Genomic DNA, 20542 nt, shown 5'->3' with positions numbered 1-20542 from the left:
TGGGACCGCTAATATTTATTATCTACTTAAATGATTTGGCATCAGTTGCTAAAACTAAGGAATTAATTATTAACTATGCAGATGACAGTACACTGTTGGTTTCTGCCCGAAATTTACCTGAACTAGTTCTGGCAGGTAACTATTTGATGTCAGAAGTAGAAAACTGGTTTTTGAATTCAAGACTAGTTTTAAATCCTGATAAGACTAAAGCTGTATTCTTTAAAACAAACCGAGGTCCAGACACACCTGACAATATTAACCTAAATCAGCATTTGATACCCTTTTCTGAGTATGTCAAATGCTTAGGGGTTTGGATTGACCAAAACTTAGATTTCACATATCATATCGAGAATCTATGCAAAGAACTAAGCCGAGCTTGCTATGGTTTGAGAATTCTTGTAAAAAATGTTAACATCAACGTAGTAAAGTCATTTTATTTTTCTAATTTTTATTCGAGAGCTCGATATAATATCATAGTATGGGGAGGTAGTAGTTCTTTTAACGAAGTTTTTATAATACAAAAAAAAAAGCAGTACGCGTCATGAAGCAGTTAAAATACTCTGAATCATGTAGGAGCCATTTCAAATCGCTAAAGTTACTAACTATACCAGCTCTATATATATACGAGTGTCTCAAACTTGTATATACCAACAAGCAGTACTTTCAGCCATTTAACATATCTCACAACTTTGATACCAGAAACAAGTTCAACTACAATATTCCTTACCATAGGCTCTCATTACTGGAAAAAGGAGCTTTATATGCAGGTATACAATTCTACAACCACCTGCCTCTACACTTGAAGATATCTGATGATATCTCCATGATAAAAAGGGAAATTGTAAGCTTTTTGTGCAAATTAGAACCGTATACAACAAACGATTTTATGAATAGTACATGGAACTAACATATCTAAATGTACCTATATAAACTTATGTAAGTAGTGCACTTGCTAATTATTGTTTTTTACTTTTATGTATGTCATAATTTGAAACTTGTATCTTCGACTGGCTTTTTACATTTCTTTTGTTGTAAACTTTATGTATTTAAGTGTAATAAATTTTATTTTATTATTATTATTAAACAGAGCTATGCCTATTCCCAGTCCGTTAGAATACAAGTGTAAAATTTTATCAAAATCTGTTCAGTCGTTCTCGAGTTATAAATGGTGTAACTAACATGGCGTGGTGAAGAGCAAGGCTAGCAACCTACCCTTCGTAAAAAAAACGATGCTCAAAAAACTGGAACAGTAGCCTCGGATACTGGATGGAATAACGATGACGACCTAGCGAGAAAACGGAAAAAACGAATGTGGAAAAAAACCTGAAGAGAAATATTCTACGAGTGGCATGCTGGAACACTACATCGTGGAACGCTAAAGACCAAGAAATTTTATTAGAAGTAGAAAAGCACAAAATAGACATATGTACGGTCTCAGAGACAAAGAAAAAGGGTAAAGGTAACACATAACATATATAGGAATCATATATTCTTCTACTGCGGAGTAGACAAGAACATCAGAGCACAAGCAGGTGTTGGCATATTAGTAAACAGGAAATTTGAAAATAACATCGAAGAGGTTAATTACAATAACCAGCATATAATGGATATTTCAATGAAGTTAGCTAATGATAAAATCCATATTGTTAGCATTTATGCACCAGATGTAAACAAACCAAAGAACGAGAGAGACGAATTTTTCGAAAAACTTCAAGAGACCCTAGATAGATTGCCACAAACAGAAAAAATATTCTTGTTGGGAGATTTCAACTCAAGAATAGGAAATACACCCATCCAAGGAATAATGTACAAGTTCAACGAAGCACCAACAAATGATAACGGAGATTCACTAATAGAGATAAGTGCACACAACGAGTTGCGTATCAACAATACATACTTTGACCACAAAGAACAACATAAATATACATTCACTAACACAAGGGGCCACAGATCGATGATTGACTATGTGATAACCAACAGAAAAGTTCACCCACGGGAAGTACTTGACGTACCACAATGACGTCTGCGAATGTGGGAACGCAACACGGAATGGTCATATGTAAGTACCGTCACGCGTACATAATAGAGAGAAAGAAACCACCTAACTACATCACCAAGTTTAACATAGAATCTCTACAAGACGAAAGTACTAAGTATCTCTACCAAAAAAGACTTGAGGAAAAGATTAATCTTAGCCCTATTGAAATCATAGACAATATAAACGAAGCATGGGAAAAATAAAACATCATATAACTAGTAGTGCAAAAGAAGCAATTGGAGAAAGAACAATTGACTTAAACAGCGGCAGAAACCAAAAACCATGGTTCACACAGGAAGTCAAAGATTTAGCAAAAGAGAAGAAAGATGCATACGTAAGATATATTAACAATAGGACCCCAGAAGAGTATCAAAGATATAAATCAGAAAGAAATAGAACAACTAACAGAATCAAAGATCTAAAACAAATATATTGGAAAAAATTCTCAAATGACATGGAACATGATTTACGAGGAGGTCAAAGGAAGGTATGGAACATGTTGAGGAACAGGAAGAAGCCGGTTACCGAAGAATTACAAATTAACGCAATAAAACCAGAAGAATGGGTAACTCATTTCGAGAATCTATACAAAGACGATAACGACGATAATAATGAAGTACAAAGAAATGACCTACGAAACATTCACCAAGAAGAAACAGAGAATGACAACATCACCCAAGAAGAAGTCAACGAAGCAATCAAAAGATCAAAAAATAGAAAATCACCAGGTCCGGATAATATACCAAATGAATTAATTAAATACGGAGGTACAAAAATAATAGAAGAAATAACAACATTATTCCAAAAAATTGTAAACAACATGACAGTACCAGAGGAATGGAGAGAGAGTGTAACAATACCCATCTACAAGAAAGGCGTAAAGACAGATCCTACGAACTACCGAGGAATTACACTACTCAATTCTACATCAAAACTATTGACAACAATTCTATCCCAAAAAATATATAAGAAAGCCGGTGTATCGGAAGAACAACAGGGTTTTCGCCCAAACAGATCTACAATAGACGCTATTTTCATAATGCGACAATTAGTTGAGAAATCAATAGAATTCTACAAGCCCATGTTCACATGCTTTGTAGATCTGAAACAAGCATTCGACAGAGTACGATTAAAGGACGTGCTCACTATCCTTGAAAAGAAAAACATAGGTCAGAGGTATAGAAACATAATCAAAGAGATCCAACAAAACACGAATTAAAACCATACACGGGCTCACGGAAGAAATCAAAATCAATGCAGGCATTAGACAAGGGGACAGCCTCAGTCCATGCCTATTTAATTTAATAATGGATGAAGTTATAGGTAGTGTTAACATAATGAATCAGGGATACAACTGACAAAAAGTTACACGAAGAGTTCAAATATCGACTGCCGGTTCAACTTCCGGTCACTTTGGGTGAAAAATTAGAACTTACTATGTCTAATTGCTTGTTACAAGTTTTTTATAAGTGTTCTACTCTATCTATTCTGACTTTTTCTATAACTTACATAGATCACATATAATTTAATACAGTTTTGATGTCAGGGTCTTCAAAATTTATGTGGTGAGTTCCGGTATGTGATAAATGAAAAACGACTCCATAAGCAGAAGAAAAAAGTGTTCTTTAAAGTGTTCTCAAGACCTAAGACAATACATCGACTCACAAGAGCGTTGTGACAGTAGCAAAAATTCAAGTTGGGGTTCGAATTACTTTCTCATGCGGCTTACTCTCCTGACTTGGCCCCCTCCGATTATTAGGTGTTCCCAAATCTGAAGAAATGACTCGTAAATAAAAAAATCAGCTGAGATAATTGAAGAAAAAAATAACTATCTTTCATTTATCATAAAAAATTTGTAAAACCGTTAAAATCGCTGTATTGAACATATTGAATAAAATTAAAGAATTTTCATGAAAACATGTTTTTCATGAAAATATGTCTACTTTTATAGGACGCACTTCAGCAGTTCATAAAAAAAGCTTACAGACTTTCTAATGCTGTTTGCTAAATAGCAAAAATAACAAAAATTTTATTACTCATGAAGAAGATCAAGCAGCTAAAGTGAAAGTAAAATCATTAGATGGCATATAAATAGATATGGAATAATGGAATAGAAGTTGATATCCACTTCTGAACCCACCTCAGAAGAAGTGGACGAAATAGAGTAATTGGGAGTCCTTCAAAGGTCACCTGAGCACTCAGAACCTAGTACCAGTGCATGCAGCTGCGATAATATTAAAAAGAAATCCGACAAAAGAATTGAGAGGGAACTCTGGACCAAATATCAAAAACCAGTGTAACCTAACACTTCCAGCTTCATATTAATAATAGAAAATCACCAAAAGACAAATATGTAATGTAAAGAATTAATATCTCAATATTCCGGTCTACTAAACAATAACGACTGGCAAAACATTAAAGTCTTTATTCAAGTCGTATATTCAAAAAATAAGACAAGTAGAGTAATAAATGGATAATTAAAAATTGCGAGAAACACTGCAAGAAAATTATTTAATAGACCCGAAGACAAAACAAAAATTAATGTGCTAAATAAAAGTATTGATTCGTTACTGCAGAACTAGAACTGTTATATGGAGCTATACTAGTCTGGATCGGTGTAAATTAAATGAGAAAGAAAATAATATAATAAACACACTTTAAGAGCAGATAGAGAAAATATATGGATTATCAGAAGGTTCAAACGGCAGAATTATCAACGATAAACAAGAAAAAGTCAACGAGATAATGATTCTGGACCAACTGTTTTATTATAATTAGGGGTACGGAATTTTCGTTTTTACGAAATAGATGCGAATTTCGGCGAAATTTTGAACATAAATGCGATAAATGTGAAATATGGAGTTTTTGTTTATTTCCGCGAAATACCTGCAGGTGCCCAACTCGCCCGTAAATAAGTAGGTAGTTAGGTAGTAAATAAGGCATGGAAAGATTTTACGGAAAGTTTTCTATTGTACATAATTTTTGAAAGGTTGTTTATTTTTCTAACACATGTAGAAACAGAAGGAACTTTCATTGTTCATCATTAAATAGATAAAGATAAGATAAGGAATTGATATTTTTCAATGTTGATTCTTTGAGAAATATAAATAATCCGACTGTTGTTATCTGCATTTCGGCCTTTTGTATTGGTAAAAATCTAAGTAGGAATAAAAGTCGGCTAATTCTTATTTTCTAAACATAAATTAGTCAAACAGGACAATCAGTGCTCATTCCGTCAATTTTTATTAAGAACATGGTCTATCAAAAAAGTTTCCATAGTAACATAAAGTTACTTAAAGTATCCCCTAAAATGGGACGCCCTAAAACAATTTTGAGTGATCGAGTCAAAGAATTTGCAACAGATGACCTATATCTGTGTGACACAAGACACAATTGCTACACAGTGCAGTTTTCCGTCATTTGCTAAAGCAGCATTACAGAGCATTTGGAGTCCAAAAACAGCGTAGACGCAGAACGATTCTTCAGCACATATAATATTGTAGTGACAGATCGAAGAACAGCTCTTAAACAGTCGAATGTCGAAATTACAACGATGTTAGCTTTTAATTAATGTTTTCTGTTGTTTTACTCGTAGTTAAAAATAAATGCGAAATTTTGTAATTATAAAAAAAGTAAATGCGAAATTCATGTTTTTTATTTGCGAAAATTCCGTACCCTTAATTATAATTAGTTATAAAATAGCGTCAATGGGGAAAAGCTGTAAGCTTAGACCAAACACCAGTAGGGGGCATCCAATTAATTGAGGAAAAAAATTAAATGTATAACAATATTCACTTCATTTACTGAAAAGGCATTGTCCCGCAAGAATGGTTGAAATCACAATTAATAGCCCTACAAAAAGACAAGCGCTTAAAAGTGATAAGACAATTGAACAATAAGCATGTAAGCTACCTTTTAAACACATTCTGAAAAATAATCCATAACACAAGGATTGTTTGGAAATTCTTTTATAGACTTCAGGCAACAAATTCTCCTGATCATGTTTAAAAAACGTACGGAATGTACTAAATAAAAAAATATATTTATCATTTAAAAATATATACCCTTATACTATAACATAATTCTAACGTTGAATATATAATGCTTTCCTGTGGAGTATACAAAGGATGGTCCTGTTTTTCCCGCACGCTGCCTTGCTTAGTGTTCTTTGTCGTTTAATTCGTTAAATTCTATCCTCTTATGTCACGGCTTCAGGAAGCAGTGGATATATGCAGTGAACGCGAGGCCTATGTCGAACAGTGAACGAAGGGAGCCTTTTCGCGTTTATCATGTAGAGAAGTCACTTGTCAAAAACTGGACGTATGTAATCGTATTCTTCTTCTTCTTCTTCTTTATTTTTGGTTTCGCTGCAAGGCGATTACCAGCACGATTTATAAGCGATCTTGACGTAGTCTGGCTCTAAGCCATACCAAAATCGCTGACTATGTTCTTGTAAGGAAGCTTTTGATGAGGTGTGATGATTATAATTAAATGAGATTAATTGGGTCAGGTTAAGTATGATTAAAAATTAAAACATAAATTAAATGACAAATAGCAACATAATATAACACGGATACATATAAACAGTTGAGCCTTGCAATTTGTAAGCTTATTTTGTTAATTGCTAGAAAACGCATTGCAGTTTATAAGCTTATTTGGTTAATTGCAAGAAAACGCATAATTACCTTAATCGTATTAATTTACCTTAATACGTAATCGTATTCAATTTGTTAAATACTGTCACATAATATGTCATACACCTCTGTGCGTTAATCCATTTTATTTCTACAATTTTAAGGTGCTATTACATGCCGCCATTTTGATTTGTCTACAGTCGCATTCTGCCCGTTAAATCCCATCGTTTGAGGCGCTGTACGTCACGATTGGATCAATTGTAGCGAAGCTGCATGACTAAGGCTCTTTTAACATGTTGCTGTATTTGATTTTTCTGTGCCATTTTATATTATTTGTCAAATACTATTATTTGAGGTGCTGTACTCCACGATTGGACCAATAGGAGCGAAGATACGTAAATAAGGCCCTTTTGGCATGTTGCTGTATTTGATTATTCTGTGTCATTGTATTCTGTTCGTTAAACCCTATCATTTGAGTTGCTGTATGTCACGATTGGACCAATAGGACCGAAGATACATAACAAAGGCCCTTTTGACTTGTTGCTGTATTTGATTTGTTTGTGTCAAATTTGATTCTATTGGTCAAGTCCTATTATTTAAGATGCCGTACGTCACGATCTTACTAATAGGACCGAAGATACGCTACTAAGGCCCTTTTGACATGCTGTTGTATTTGATTTTTCTGTCATTGTATTCTGTTTGTCAAATCCTATCATTTGAGGTGCTATACATCACGATTGGACTAACAGGACCGAAGATACATAACTAAGGCCTTTTTGACATGCTGCTGTGTTTGATTTTTCTGTGTCATTGTCTTCTGTGATGCCTAAGGCATGTCTATGATATGCCTTATTTTTAAACAAAACAAGTAATTGGACTTCGTAAGTCCTAGGTTTTAACCCAAAGTAATCGAAAGTAGAACTGGAAGACGATATTTGAATTTTACGTGTAACTTTGCGTGGATTGATATACGAATTTACTAATTTTGAGTCATTTTTACTAAACTTTGACATTTGTCACCTTATTTATAATTCTACCCGGTATAATGGTGGAGGAGTTATATTGGCGGTCGTACGAACCGACAGAAAGATTGCCTAGGTCAAATATCTCACCTTTAGTACCATCCTTGGATTATACGCTTTCATTTGACACCTCATTTATCATTCTAGCTGGTATAATGATGAAGGAGTTATATTCGCGGTCGGACGGACCGACGGACCTAGGTCAAATATCTCACCTTTAGTACCATCCTTGGATTATCAGCTTTCATTTGACACCTCATTTGTCATTCTACCTGGTATAATGACGGAGAAGTTATATTCGCGGTCGTACGGACCGACGGAAAGACAGCCTAGGTCAAATATCTCACCTTTAGTACCATCCTTGGATCAGAAGCTTTCATTTGACACCTTATTTATCATTCAAGCTGGTATAATGATGGAGGAGTTATATTCGCGGACGTATGAACCGACGGAAAGACAGCCTAGGTCAAATATCTCACCTTTAGTACCATCCTTGGATTATAAGCTTTCATTTGACACCTCATTTATCATTCTACCTGGTATAATGATCGAGGAGTTATATTCGCGGTCGGACAGACCGACGGACAGACCGCCAAGGAAAAATATCGCACCTTTAGTACCATCCTTGGATTATCAGCTTTTATTTGACACCTCATTTGTCATTCTACCTGGTATAATGACGGAGAAGTTATATTCGCGGTCGTACGGACCGACGGAAAGACAGCCTAGGTCAAATATCTCACCTTTAGTACCATCCTTGGATTATAAGCTTTTATTTGACACCTCATTTATCATTCAAGCTGGTATAATAATGGAGGAGTTATATTCGCGGTCGGAGGGACCGACGCACAGACCGCCTAAGTCAAATATATCAACTTTAATACCATCCTTGGATTATAAGCTTTCATTTGACACCTCATTTGTCATTCTACCTGGTATAATGACGAAGGAGTTATATTCGCGGTCGTACGGACCGACGAAAAGACAGCCTAGGTCAAATATCTCACCTTTAGTACCATCCTTGGATTATAAGCTTTCATTTGACACCTCATTTGTCATTCTACCTGGTATAATGATGGAGGAGTTATATTCGCGGTCGGACAGACCGACGGACAGACCGCCAAGGTCAAATATCTCAGCTTTAGTACCATCCTTGGATTATCAGCTTTCAGTTGACACCTCATTTGTCATTCTAGCTGGTATGTTGACGGAGGAGTTGTGATTACAGACAGACGGACGGACAGACGGACGTGGATAATACAAAGTTTTCACATTTTTTCAAAATTGGGTGAAAACAACATGATGCCAGAATGATTTGTTGATGAAAATAATATATACATTCTCAAATTGCCTATTTTTCGGTGTGGATAATATTATATTCAACAGTGATGCCAAATTTCTGATGCCAAAATGATTGATAATGAAAGTGGGATATACGTTTTCATGTATATAGCGGCAGCGACAAAACGGTAAAACACTGAACTAAATGTATATAATATTTTCACTGTACCATCATTTTGGACTCAAACATTTTATGGAATAAACTTATATAACTTAGTAAGGGATAAACAAAGAAAGCTGATATATTAAAGTAACATCAAGAAATCAAATCTCTAACTACCGAGTTGATTAGACTTCTGGTAACAAGTGCAGAAAAAAAGTTATTAAGGTAGTGTAAAGTGGCATCGATATACAGATGCCACTTTGCAAGACGATGCCAAATCGATGGTAAATGCATAATGTATCGATGCCAAATTGATAGTAGGATGTATATATATATATATATATATATATATATATATATATATATTTATTTTTAGCCTCTCATGACGTCCCCCCATGTTAAACTGTAGTCTCTCGTGGCGTCCAGGTCTTCGTGGACTCCGATATACGGTTGCCACGAGGATTTTCTCTAAAATATATCGCAGGTGAAAGGTACCACTTCCTACAATGCCTGAACAAAATATTGGCCGGATGTCCTCAGACACGTTATCTGTATAATAATATACACATTACTTGGAGCAGTTGCCATCAGGCGCGCCACGTTCGCTTGCTGTATATCTAAAATCACTTTAACGGTTTTGGTGACGTCCAAATATATATTTATTCAGTTTAAGGTTGTCGCGGAATCCGTATATTTCAGTTTATGTCCTCATGGCTTCTACTACGCTGTTGCCACCTCAAATGTTGGTATTTAGACTTCGGATATTTTTATAAATGATTATTGTAGTATGTTAAAACAATTATTGTTGTGACAGATTAATGATATTCTCTTTGTATAATTAACAGTGTCTTTTTTACTGCAAGAATAAAAACAATTAAAAAGTATGTTCATTAAAATTGATGAATTTATCATAACCAGTTGCCGAAACTAGTGGTCTAATTGCTCAATTGTAACATATTATAGAAGTGTTAGAATTTAATTCTTAATTCTTTATTAGGAGATCCAGATTTAGAAATTAGAACAACAAATACATTTAAAGAATATAAATATCTCGAATCTATATTATCTAAAGAAGGCAAAAGAGACATCGAAAACAGAACACAGCAGGGCAAAATAGCGGTAAACATTCTAAGCTCTCTACTATGGTCTAAAGAGATAAGACAAAAAACGACAATCTATCGTACCTTGGTAGAGCCTATTATGACTTATGGAGCAGAAGTTTGGCAGATCACAAAAAAAGATAGAAAGAGAATAGAAGTAGGCAGTAGAAATAGATTATCTAAGGAGAGCGTGTGGTATATAAAAGATCGCATCAGGAAGGAGGACAAAAACTGTATATTCCAGTGTAGATAGAATTGAAACGAGACAATTAGTGTGGTATGGTCACGTCAAACGAATGAATGAAGATAGATCGCCAAAGAAAGCTTTAAATTACATACCACAACAAAGAAGAAGAAGGGGAAGGCCTTCAGTTACCTGGGAAGAACATGTACAGCACATCATGAGAGATACAGCCATCAAAGAAGACGAATGGATGGACAGAAAAAGATAGCGGTCGAAATGCGAGAAGTAGCAGAGGCTATAGGAACCTCGCTTATAGATATATAGATATAATTCTTTATTACAATATTTTTAATAATATAATTTTTCTATTCTCATACTATAATATATCAATTATAATGTCACCACCTGTATCATAGATAGAATCAGATAGATCATTAGATAGAACTAAAAAAGCAGGACGACCTTCTCCAGGAAGTACATAAAATAATGCCCTCTATTCGTCACGGAACATCACAAGAAATATGGGAGACTTTTAAACATTGTGTAACAACACCAATTGATCATCCAAAGATAAATAATCCTGTGCAACGGAAACACTGGATAACAGATGAAACCTTTCAAATCATTGAGAACAGAAGAAATCTTTGTCAAAGTGGTATGCATAGTGAAAGGGAAAAAGCTAGTTTAAGAAACCTCAATAAAGAAGTAAAGCGAAGATGCAAGGCAGATAAAAAACTCTACTATCAAAATATATGCAAAGAAATTAAGAGACATGATCAGAATAATCAGCCGAGAGGACTATTTAGAAAAATACGCTACTTAACAAGATACTTCAAAGCCAGAACTTGGGCCATTGAAGACAACACTGGAACTCTGAGAACAATCAGAGAAGATATAGCAGAGACATGGAGATCGTATTGCAGGGACCTATATAAAGATGATCAACGCCAAGAACCTGTTAACCAAATCTTTGACGAGGTAGAACAAGAACCTGATATACTTGAAAATGAAGTAAGACTAGCGATCATTTAGCTCAAATATAATAAAGCACCAGGTCCAGATATGATAACAGCAGAAATACTCAAAGCCACAGAAGAAACTGGCGTAAAATTACTTCATCGACTCTGTAACCAAATATGGCATTCTAAACAATGGCCTAAAGACTGGACAAAATCTACAATAACAACGATTCATAAAAAAGGCAGCTTCCATAAATGCAACAATTATAGAACTATTTCTCTTATATCACATGCCATTAAAATTAAAATAATGCTACATATAATCAATGAGAGAATAAAAACATTTTTTCAAAGAGAAATTCCACAAGAGCAAACTGGATTTACCAAAGGTAGAGGTACTCGAGAACACCTGTTGAATATAAGACAGATAATCGAAAAATCTAGGGAATTCAATATTCCACTGTACATATGCTTTATAGATTATCGTAAAGCGTTCGACAAGGTCAAGTGGAGACACTTATGGCGAATACTAAATATTACATGCGAGTAAGGGCCAAAATAAAGATGAAATTAGTCAAAGACAAAAACCGGAAAGTAAACACAAGAAGAAGATACAATGGCGAAGCTCTTAAACAAGAAAACACAAGAATCGAATTCACAAAAAGACTGAAATTAAACCGAACAGCACTGTCCCAACATGAGGAAACAGTGGAAGAAATATGGAAGAACTTTAGGACATTATGCAAAAACTGCAAACGAAATTATAGGGATGAAAAAAAGAGAAAAGAAATGGATAACCGGAAACACATTGTACTCCAGGGAAATATATCAAAAATATACGTTCGGAACACTTGACCGGCCAGGTTTCAAATGGATTTTTTGGACACTATATACCTATTACATTATAAATACAAAAATGTCCGTTACAGTTCGGACGATAATTTTAGTTATTAACAAATAAGGGTCAAAAATGGCAGTTTTTTCGTTTAAATCGCTACAGGTAAAAATAAGTAATTAAATATCTTATATCAGATAGAGTATTCATTTTTAGTAGATGAACAAAGGTTTAAAATGGCAGTTTTTGAATTTTCGTAAGATTATTTGTTGCTTCGGTAATTGCAAAATAAACCTTAAATTTCGAAAATAAAAAATTTGCTATAACTTTTGCAAAAATAAACTTAAGACTGATATTACATGAAATATTGGGTCGAACAGTCCATGTCCAGTCCAGATAATATACAAAAAATTTCAAGGCGATTCGTCAATTAGTTTACATTTTATTCAATTTGTTTATAAAAAAAGCCTTTTCTTTGCAATGATGAAGCATGATTTTCTTCATAAAATAATAATGATACAGCAATTTTGTGGAAACCACATGAAAACAGAATACTTATGTTTTCAAAGTTTTTAAAAAAATAATAAAAAGTCATTTTTATCATTCCGAAAATATTTTAGTAAAATAGTCATTTTTGGCTTATAAACAATTTGAATAACTTTGTTAGTATTGACTGCAAACTAAATTAATCGACTTAAGGATGCTAAAGACCTACCGGTTATAACCTAAAACCGGTTTTTTTAATTCGAAACAACCGGTTTTACCGGTTGTTTTTTTGTCCCGGTTATAACCGGTTTTTTCTTTTTAAAGTAATTACCGGTGAAAAACCGAAAAAGTTACCTGTGGAAAAAAAATTTATTTAGAGAAAAATGAAAAAATTTCTATCTATTTTCGATCTCAATCATATGTATTATAAATAATATGCGAAGTAATTAACCCAAACAACCATAATTCAACTTTTATTTACTAATAGAGAACTGGACGAAAGTGTCACATCAGCTTTTATGAAACAATTTTGGGAATAGTTATTTTTAGATTTAGATGATAATATATTTACATAAAAAAGTAAGTGATCTGCTTGAAATTGATATTCCAACCATCATCTAAAAAATTGTTTATACATACTTGAGTACTTGAGACTTGAGACTCTTGTTTGTAAGAAATTTGAATACCGAAAACCGATTAGGAACCTCCATTATGTAATTTTTAAACAATAAATAGTTCTTAGGATATAAAAGGTAGGTATTATACGAACGTATTAAAAAATATTACCTACTGAAATTTTTTGATGGCAATAGAGAAGTAAATAATGAATTGGTTTATCGAATTTATTTTTAAGTAAAATATGTCATTTGGATATTTTTTTAAACCTGATAGATCCAAGGGACATTTCGGTAGATCGGTAGGATCATCACTTTTGGGAATATCCCAATTATTGACAACGCAATATACGCCGACGCCGTCTACAACGAGCGACGAATCAGAGATTGGGGTACTTTCGCCCATTTTTAGGGTAATTTGAAAGCGCCTGGGAAAATTTTTATAGGTTGAATTGGTTGGGGAATTTTTCGGGAGGAAAATTGAGCAAACTAAAGTGCAATATAAATTTAACATTATAACCTATTGAGTATTTGCTTTTGATGAAAAAAACGAAAACCGGTTTTTGGAACAACCGGGTTTTTGACCGGTTATAACCGCCAGGTTAAGCCGTAAGTAAAAAAAACGGTATAACCGAAAACCGGTTTTTTGTTCAACAACCGCCATCCCTAGACTTTAGGATTTAAAAGGCTGGTACTTTTACATTATTATTGTATTATCGGTTTATAACGTTCTCCGTATTCCGATACCCGTTCGCCACTCCTCTCCGTCCGCACATTGATCTACTTTCAGACCTCTTTCATCCATGACTTTGTTTATTCCTGCCTGTCAACTTTTCCTCTTTCTACCTCTTCTTCTTCTACCTTGCGGTTTCTAGTTTTGCACTTGTTTTGTGATTCTGTCTTCATGCATTCTTTGTACGTGACCAAACCATCGTAGTTGTATTTCGTTGATTTCGTCATTTATTGTATGTGTAACCTTCATTATTTCTCGTATCCGTTCATTGGTGACATGTTCTCTTCTTGATCTTCCTGCAGCTCTTCTTTAGAAGTCCATTTCGGTGACATCTAACATTCGTTTTGATTTTTCCTTCATATGCCATACTTCTCAGCTCTATGTTATAATGCTTTTCACTACGGCGTTATAGATCTTTTTCTTGTTTTGGTTGTTTATCTGCTTGTCCCAGAGTACTTAGTTTAGGAGCCTAATTGCTTTCCTGGCCTGAGTATTTCGTTCTTTAATGGCTCCGTCCAGTGTTCCATCATTCGTGATTTTTATACCCAGGTATTTATATTCGTAACATTTACTGATTGTTTCTCCTCCTTCTATAGTCGAGGTAGTGAAGCATTTTGGCTCGCAATTTTTTCGTCCAACATGGATTTACATGAAATTTTCACAGAAGGTAGGGAATAGTACAAGAATCATTTTCTATGTCATGCCGCTGTACGCTAAAAACTTGGGGTGGTTGCCACCCTATCTCGGGGACGGGAATTTTTTATTGCATTTTAACCATGTAAATCGATGTAAAAAGTAATTCTAAGAAAAAAATGTTTTTTAAATTTTCTTCGTAAAACTAATATTTTTCGAGTTATTCGCGCTTGAAAGTAACAGTTTTTCGACGAAAAAATCGCCTTTTTTAGAGGTTTTTTTGAGAATACCTCGAAAAATATGCATTTAATCAAAAAAAAACTGTAGATATCAAAAATGTATCTTTTAGTAACACAAATTAAATTAAACTTAAATAATCTTTTTTCAAGTATACTGTTAGACCTTTCAAAAAATAATAATATGAAGCTCCTCTAGTATGAAAATTAAGCGACTTATGATCAAAACAGTCGGTACCTGCTATTCTCTATGAAAAAATCAGTGAAAACAACTCCCTAACTACCCTACTAATTAAAAATTAGTCTTCACCTTTCTGTCATTCCCTTTATATTCGTATTATAAATACACCCAAGAAGTTTGACCTATTTAAAAGGCCTAATTTTAGAAAAATTGGAGTTACGAATACTGGAGATACGAAAAAAATTATGGACTACTAAATTGTAGCTTATTATTTAATAAGTAAAATTCCCTTCTGCATAGATTTTCATTACAGTGAACAGTTAGCGAGATACTATAGCTATTTAATACCTCTATTTTCGAGCAAACATCCCCTTATTCTTTTAAACCCACCCCAATTAAAACTAAGGGCTCTTACAGAATTTAGTTTTAACAGTCTTACAACTCTTTAAAAATCCTACAAAATTATTTTTGAAAAAACTTTTTATCGCAAAAAATGAAGGAGCTATGTTTAGAAAACCAATATTTTTTTGAAAAATTGGAATAGTCCACTTATGGATCATTTTCAATGTATGTATAATACCACAGAACCGGTTCGTATACTAGAAGATGACTAAAAAACTATTTGTATTTGTACATATTTGTAAATTCGTATTTTTGTGTAAATAAATATTTTTGTAATTCTTTAATTCTACTTTTTTTTTCTGTATAGATCTATTAAATTATCTACTTATAAAAATTGTGATGTTATTAAGGGTGGTTTTTAAGGGTCGAAATATTATGATATTTTATCCTAAAGTATAAAACAATAATTATTTAACCAATCATAACCAAATTTTACCCATATTAAAATTTACAATGTTTTTATATCATTTTTGTTAATAAGGGGTAGGTTACACCTCTAAAATAATCAACGCCCTTAAGCATGATATAGAATATGAAGTACAGGGTGAGATGATCCTAATCCCAAATTTTTATGTAAATCGATGCAAGCCGAAATGATTCTTTTAGGATAAGTAAATTTTTTATATATAGCTCCAAGAAGGGTGGTTTTAAGGGTTGAAATATTACGATAGTATATCTTAAAGCATAAAACAATCATTATGTAACTAATAAAAACCAAATGTTGACAATATTAAAGTTTAAAATGTTGTTTTATAATTTTTTACAATTAGGGGTAGTTTTCACTTTTCACGTTTCTATGTTAATATTTGTATTCACCATTGCCTCCCACAACTTTACCAAAGGTACACTGTCGTATGCCTTTTTCAGATCAATATAATATACGAAATAAATCTCTTGGTTAATCGCTGTTTTCTTTTCCATGACTTGTGCGATTGCAAAAAGGTGATCAATTGTAAATCTTCCGGCTCTAAATGCTGCTTGTTCTTCTGCTTCCATTTCCTTGTATTCGTCTTCTATTCGGTTTTTTAAGATCCTTCCGTATATTTTGCTGATTGTTGGTGTAACGGAAATACCCCTGTAGTTATCACATTGTTTTCGATGTGTATTTTTACATAAATGTTAAAAAAAATTTACCTTGGTTAATTACGGTCAAAGTTAGCCACTTTTTTTTATTTAATTCACAGCTAGTTTGTTCATAACAATTAAGAAACCTAACTATCGCTATTTTGAAGTTCAAGGTATGTATATAGTTTATGTGTAAAAGTTTGAGTAAACTTGAACACAGTGGTTAATATATCTTTAAAAATAACGTGGCTAACTTTGCTCGTAATTAACCTAGGCGAAAGGTTTTTTTTGAAAATTCGTGTAAAAATATCAGCTTTTCAAATCCCAACGCAGATTTAGTCAATATGTTAATATGGTTATTCAAATTGTTTATAAGCCAAAAATGATTCTACTTTCGTAAAATGTTTTCAGAATGGTAAAAATGACTTCTTATTGATTTTTTAAATAAGTTGAAAATATAAGTATTCTTCTTTCCTGTGGTTTTCACAGAATTGCTGTATCATTATTATTTTATGAACAACAACATTGCAAAAAAAGCTCTTTGTGATAAACAAATCGAATGAAATTTAAACTAATTGACAAATCGTCTGGAAATTTTTTGTGCATTATGTGGACTATTTGACTCAACATTTCATGCAATATCAAAGTCTTAAGTTCATTTCTGCAAAAGGTATAGCAATTTTTCATTTTCGAAATTTAGTTTTATTTTGCAATTTCCCAAGTAACAAATAATCGGATCAAAATTTAAAAACTTCCATTTTAAACCTTTGCTTATCTACTAAGAGATGAATAATCTAAATAAGATATTTAATTACCTTATTTTTACCTGTAGCGATTTCAACGAAAAACTGTCATATTTGACCCTTATTTATTAATAACTAAAATTCTCGTCCGAACTCTGACGGGCATTGTTGTATTTATAATGTAATAGTAGTAATGTTATAATGTTATAACTAACTAAGAGAAGAAAGAAAGAAACTTAAAGAAGAAATGTTACAAAAAGAAGCAACCGAAGAAGGAAAAGCAGTAGAAAGGAAATACAAAGAAAAGATATAGCGGTTAAAAAGCGACCCAGAAAAGACAAGATACTATGTAAATCATATGGTAAAAATGTCAGAAAAAGCTGCGCAAGAAAACGACCTGAAAATACAGTACAATATCATCCGAAATTTGACAGGGCAAAAACACTAAACATTAATAAACAAATCAAAGATAAACAAGGAAATTAATTACATCAGAACATAAAATAATACAAAGCTGAAAAGAACACTGCGAGGAAATATACTCCAAACATCAGATATAAACGAAGATAATGTAATACAGGAAATAAACATTAGAACAGTTGAAATTACGAAAGAAGAAATACAAAACACACTGAATCAACTAAAAAATGGCAAAGCCGCTGAAAGCTACAACCTACCGATAGATTTAATAAAGGCGAAATGGAACGAGGGTGTAACCATTAAGATACCAAAAAAGGGCGATTTAAATAAATGCTAGAATTGGCGAGCAATAACACTGCTAAGTGCCACATTCAAAATAATGTCAAATATCATATTGAATAGACTGAAGCCAGAACTAGACAAGAAACTAAGACTAAGAAACAACCAAGAAGGTTTTCGCGCAAAACGCTCCATTATCGACCACATTTGTACTCTATCTGTACCTCTGTATCTTGTACCTGTACCGCTGTATCTCTTGTACTCTACAATTATCTTGGAACAAGCTAGTGAATGGCAAAAAAATATAAACATGTTTACTTTGACTTTGAGTTTGAAAAGGTCTTCGATAGTATAAACAGAGAACAAATGTGGAAGATTATAAAACTATATGGACTACCGATAAAATACATCAACTTAATCAGACTACTTTACAAGAAATATAGAGCCAGACTAGAACATGCGGGAAAAATGGTAGTATGTAGATATAGCTATACAAAGCGGAGTTAAACAAGGATGTGTGCTATCCCCGACATTATTTCTAATAATAACGGACTGGATCATGCAGAAAGTAAGCAATAATAAAACAGGTATTAGATGGAAATTGCATAACTAGTTGGAGGATTTGTAGTTCGCAGATGACATTTGTCCCCTAACCGAACATAGCAGTTATAAGCAAAAATAGATCGACACGCTTGCAAAATACTCCAAGGTAATGGGCCTGAAGATAAAGACAAAAAAACAAAACTTAAAAAACAGTAACCAATAAACTAAAATTAAAATAAAAGGAAGACAAATACGAGAGGTAGATAACTTTACATATCTGGAATCAATTATGGAAAAAAAGGCGCTAGTAGATCAGATGTAGAAAAAAGGATAGTAAAGGCACAATATGCACTCATTATATAATCATATAATGCATTAAGGAAAATCTGGAACACACGCGATATATCAGAATTAACCAAAATCAAAATCTTTAACAGCTGTTTTAAGACTATATTGTTGTATGGCGCAGAATCTTAGAGAGAGGAAGAGACAACTAGCAAAAAATTACAAACCTTTATAAATAAATAGTTGAGGAAAATCCTAAAAATATACTGGCCAGAAAATAAAAAACATAGATCTACGGAGAAGAACAAAACAAGAGAAAATAACAGTCACGATTAAAAGAAGGAAATGAAAATGGATTGATTATACATACTCTGAGGAAGGATCGAAATAATATAACCAAACAAGCACTCGAATACCAACCAGACGAAAGAAGAAGAAGAGGAAGACCTGATAATAGCTGGAGAAGAACTGTAACAAGAGATCATGAAAGAATTGGCGTTGAGATGGAGAGAAGTCAAACAGAGAGCGAGAAACAGAGAGCAATGGAAAATACTTGTACAGCAAATTTCGAAAGAATAAAACAGAAAAGGATGCGCTGAGGAGAGAGAGAGAGAGAGAGAGAGAGAGAGAGAGAGAGAGAGAGAGAGAGAGAGAGAGAGAGAGAGAGAGAGAGACAATACCGATTATTTATCAAAATAAAAAAATAAAATTTAATAATAAACCTAACCTATCGAAAGCTATTTAACAATTACCTATTAAGTTTAAAAAATAAACATTTGTCAAGGGTATATAGTGGTATTGTTAAGTATATTACATTATAACTTATTCCATCGAATCTTCCGAGATCCATAATCTTCTTCCATCGAAATAAAATAGAAAATTTAAAAGTTTAGAAAATACATTATCCATAACTACACCCAAGAAATAAGTTTTTCTAACCTGATTTAAGAGTATAAAAACGAAAACAAACAATTTACAGCAAATCGTATATCCGAGCAAAACCACCTAGTTGGCAAAAGTTATAAATAGAATTTGTCTGGGTTCTTCAACTAAATTCTCACATAAACACGACCAAGGTTAAATATTTTACTTCATACCATAAGTACATTGTTGCCAGTATAACGGATGCCAAAGCGAGCGCTAACTGTATGAAATAATTCTTGTTAATATACACGCTGTATATGCAATATATATATATATATATATATATATATATATATATATATATATATATATATAAAAAGAAGTACTATGTTGACTTGTTTGGAATAAAACAATTTAAGTTTCAGTGGGTTCGAGTCAATAAAAGGGGCTATTTTAGAGGACTATTTTTTATTTCTCAAGCTTTCGAATGCCATCGCATTCTTTTTCAAGAGCTAAAATATAAACAATTTGACAAAGTGGACTAAAAGTGGTAAAAATGTAACTCACCATATAAAACTAGGTTCGTTATTAAACCTGCTAACTAAACTAACAATAAATGGTAAAATAAAACTGTTAATAATAGAATGAATATTTCCCAGACTGCATAAAAAAATAATTATTTGAATTTTGAATTTAAAATATCGGTAGAAATTTTTTTATAAATCAAAGTCAATGTCAATGACAAAATAAGCCTACATCGAGAAGGTAGTCAATGTCAATGACAAAATAAGCATATATTAGCTAAAAATTAGATATTTCCAAATATGTATTACTGTTGTGAT

The 20542-nt window shown here is 33.0% G+C and overlaps 1 protein-coding gene across 2 annotated transcripts in view; it reads left to right on the top strand.

The window, feature by feature from the left end:
* LOC126888112 (optineurin-like) overlaps positions 1–20542 on the top strand; it is a 729505-nt gene that overhangs the window by 574054 nt on the left and 134909 nt on the right. Inside the window, exon 7 of one of the 2 annotated variants that reach the window (XM_050656129.1) lies at positions 9515–9880. The exons of the other annotated variant lie outside the window; for it this stretch is intronic. Coding sequence (XP_050512086.1) covers positions 9515–9540 — 26 coding nt within the window. The 3' untranslated portion in view covers positions 9541–9880. Of the gene's footprint in view, positions 1–9514; positions 9881–20542 lie in introns of those variants that run through there. 2 annotated transcript variants of the gene reach the window in all.

This window comes from Diabrotica virgifera, chromosome 7 (assembly GCF_917563875.1).
Source record: "Diabrotica virgifera virgifera chromosome 7, PGI_DIABVI_V3a".
Lineage (NCBI taxonomy): Eukaryota > Metazoa > Arthropoda > Insecta > Coleoptera > Chrysomelidae > Diabrotica > Diabrotica virgifera.
Note: the sequence above shows the minus strand (reverse complement) of the source record. Positions and strands in the feature narration are given on the sequence as shown.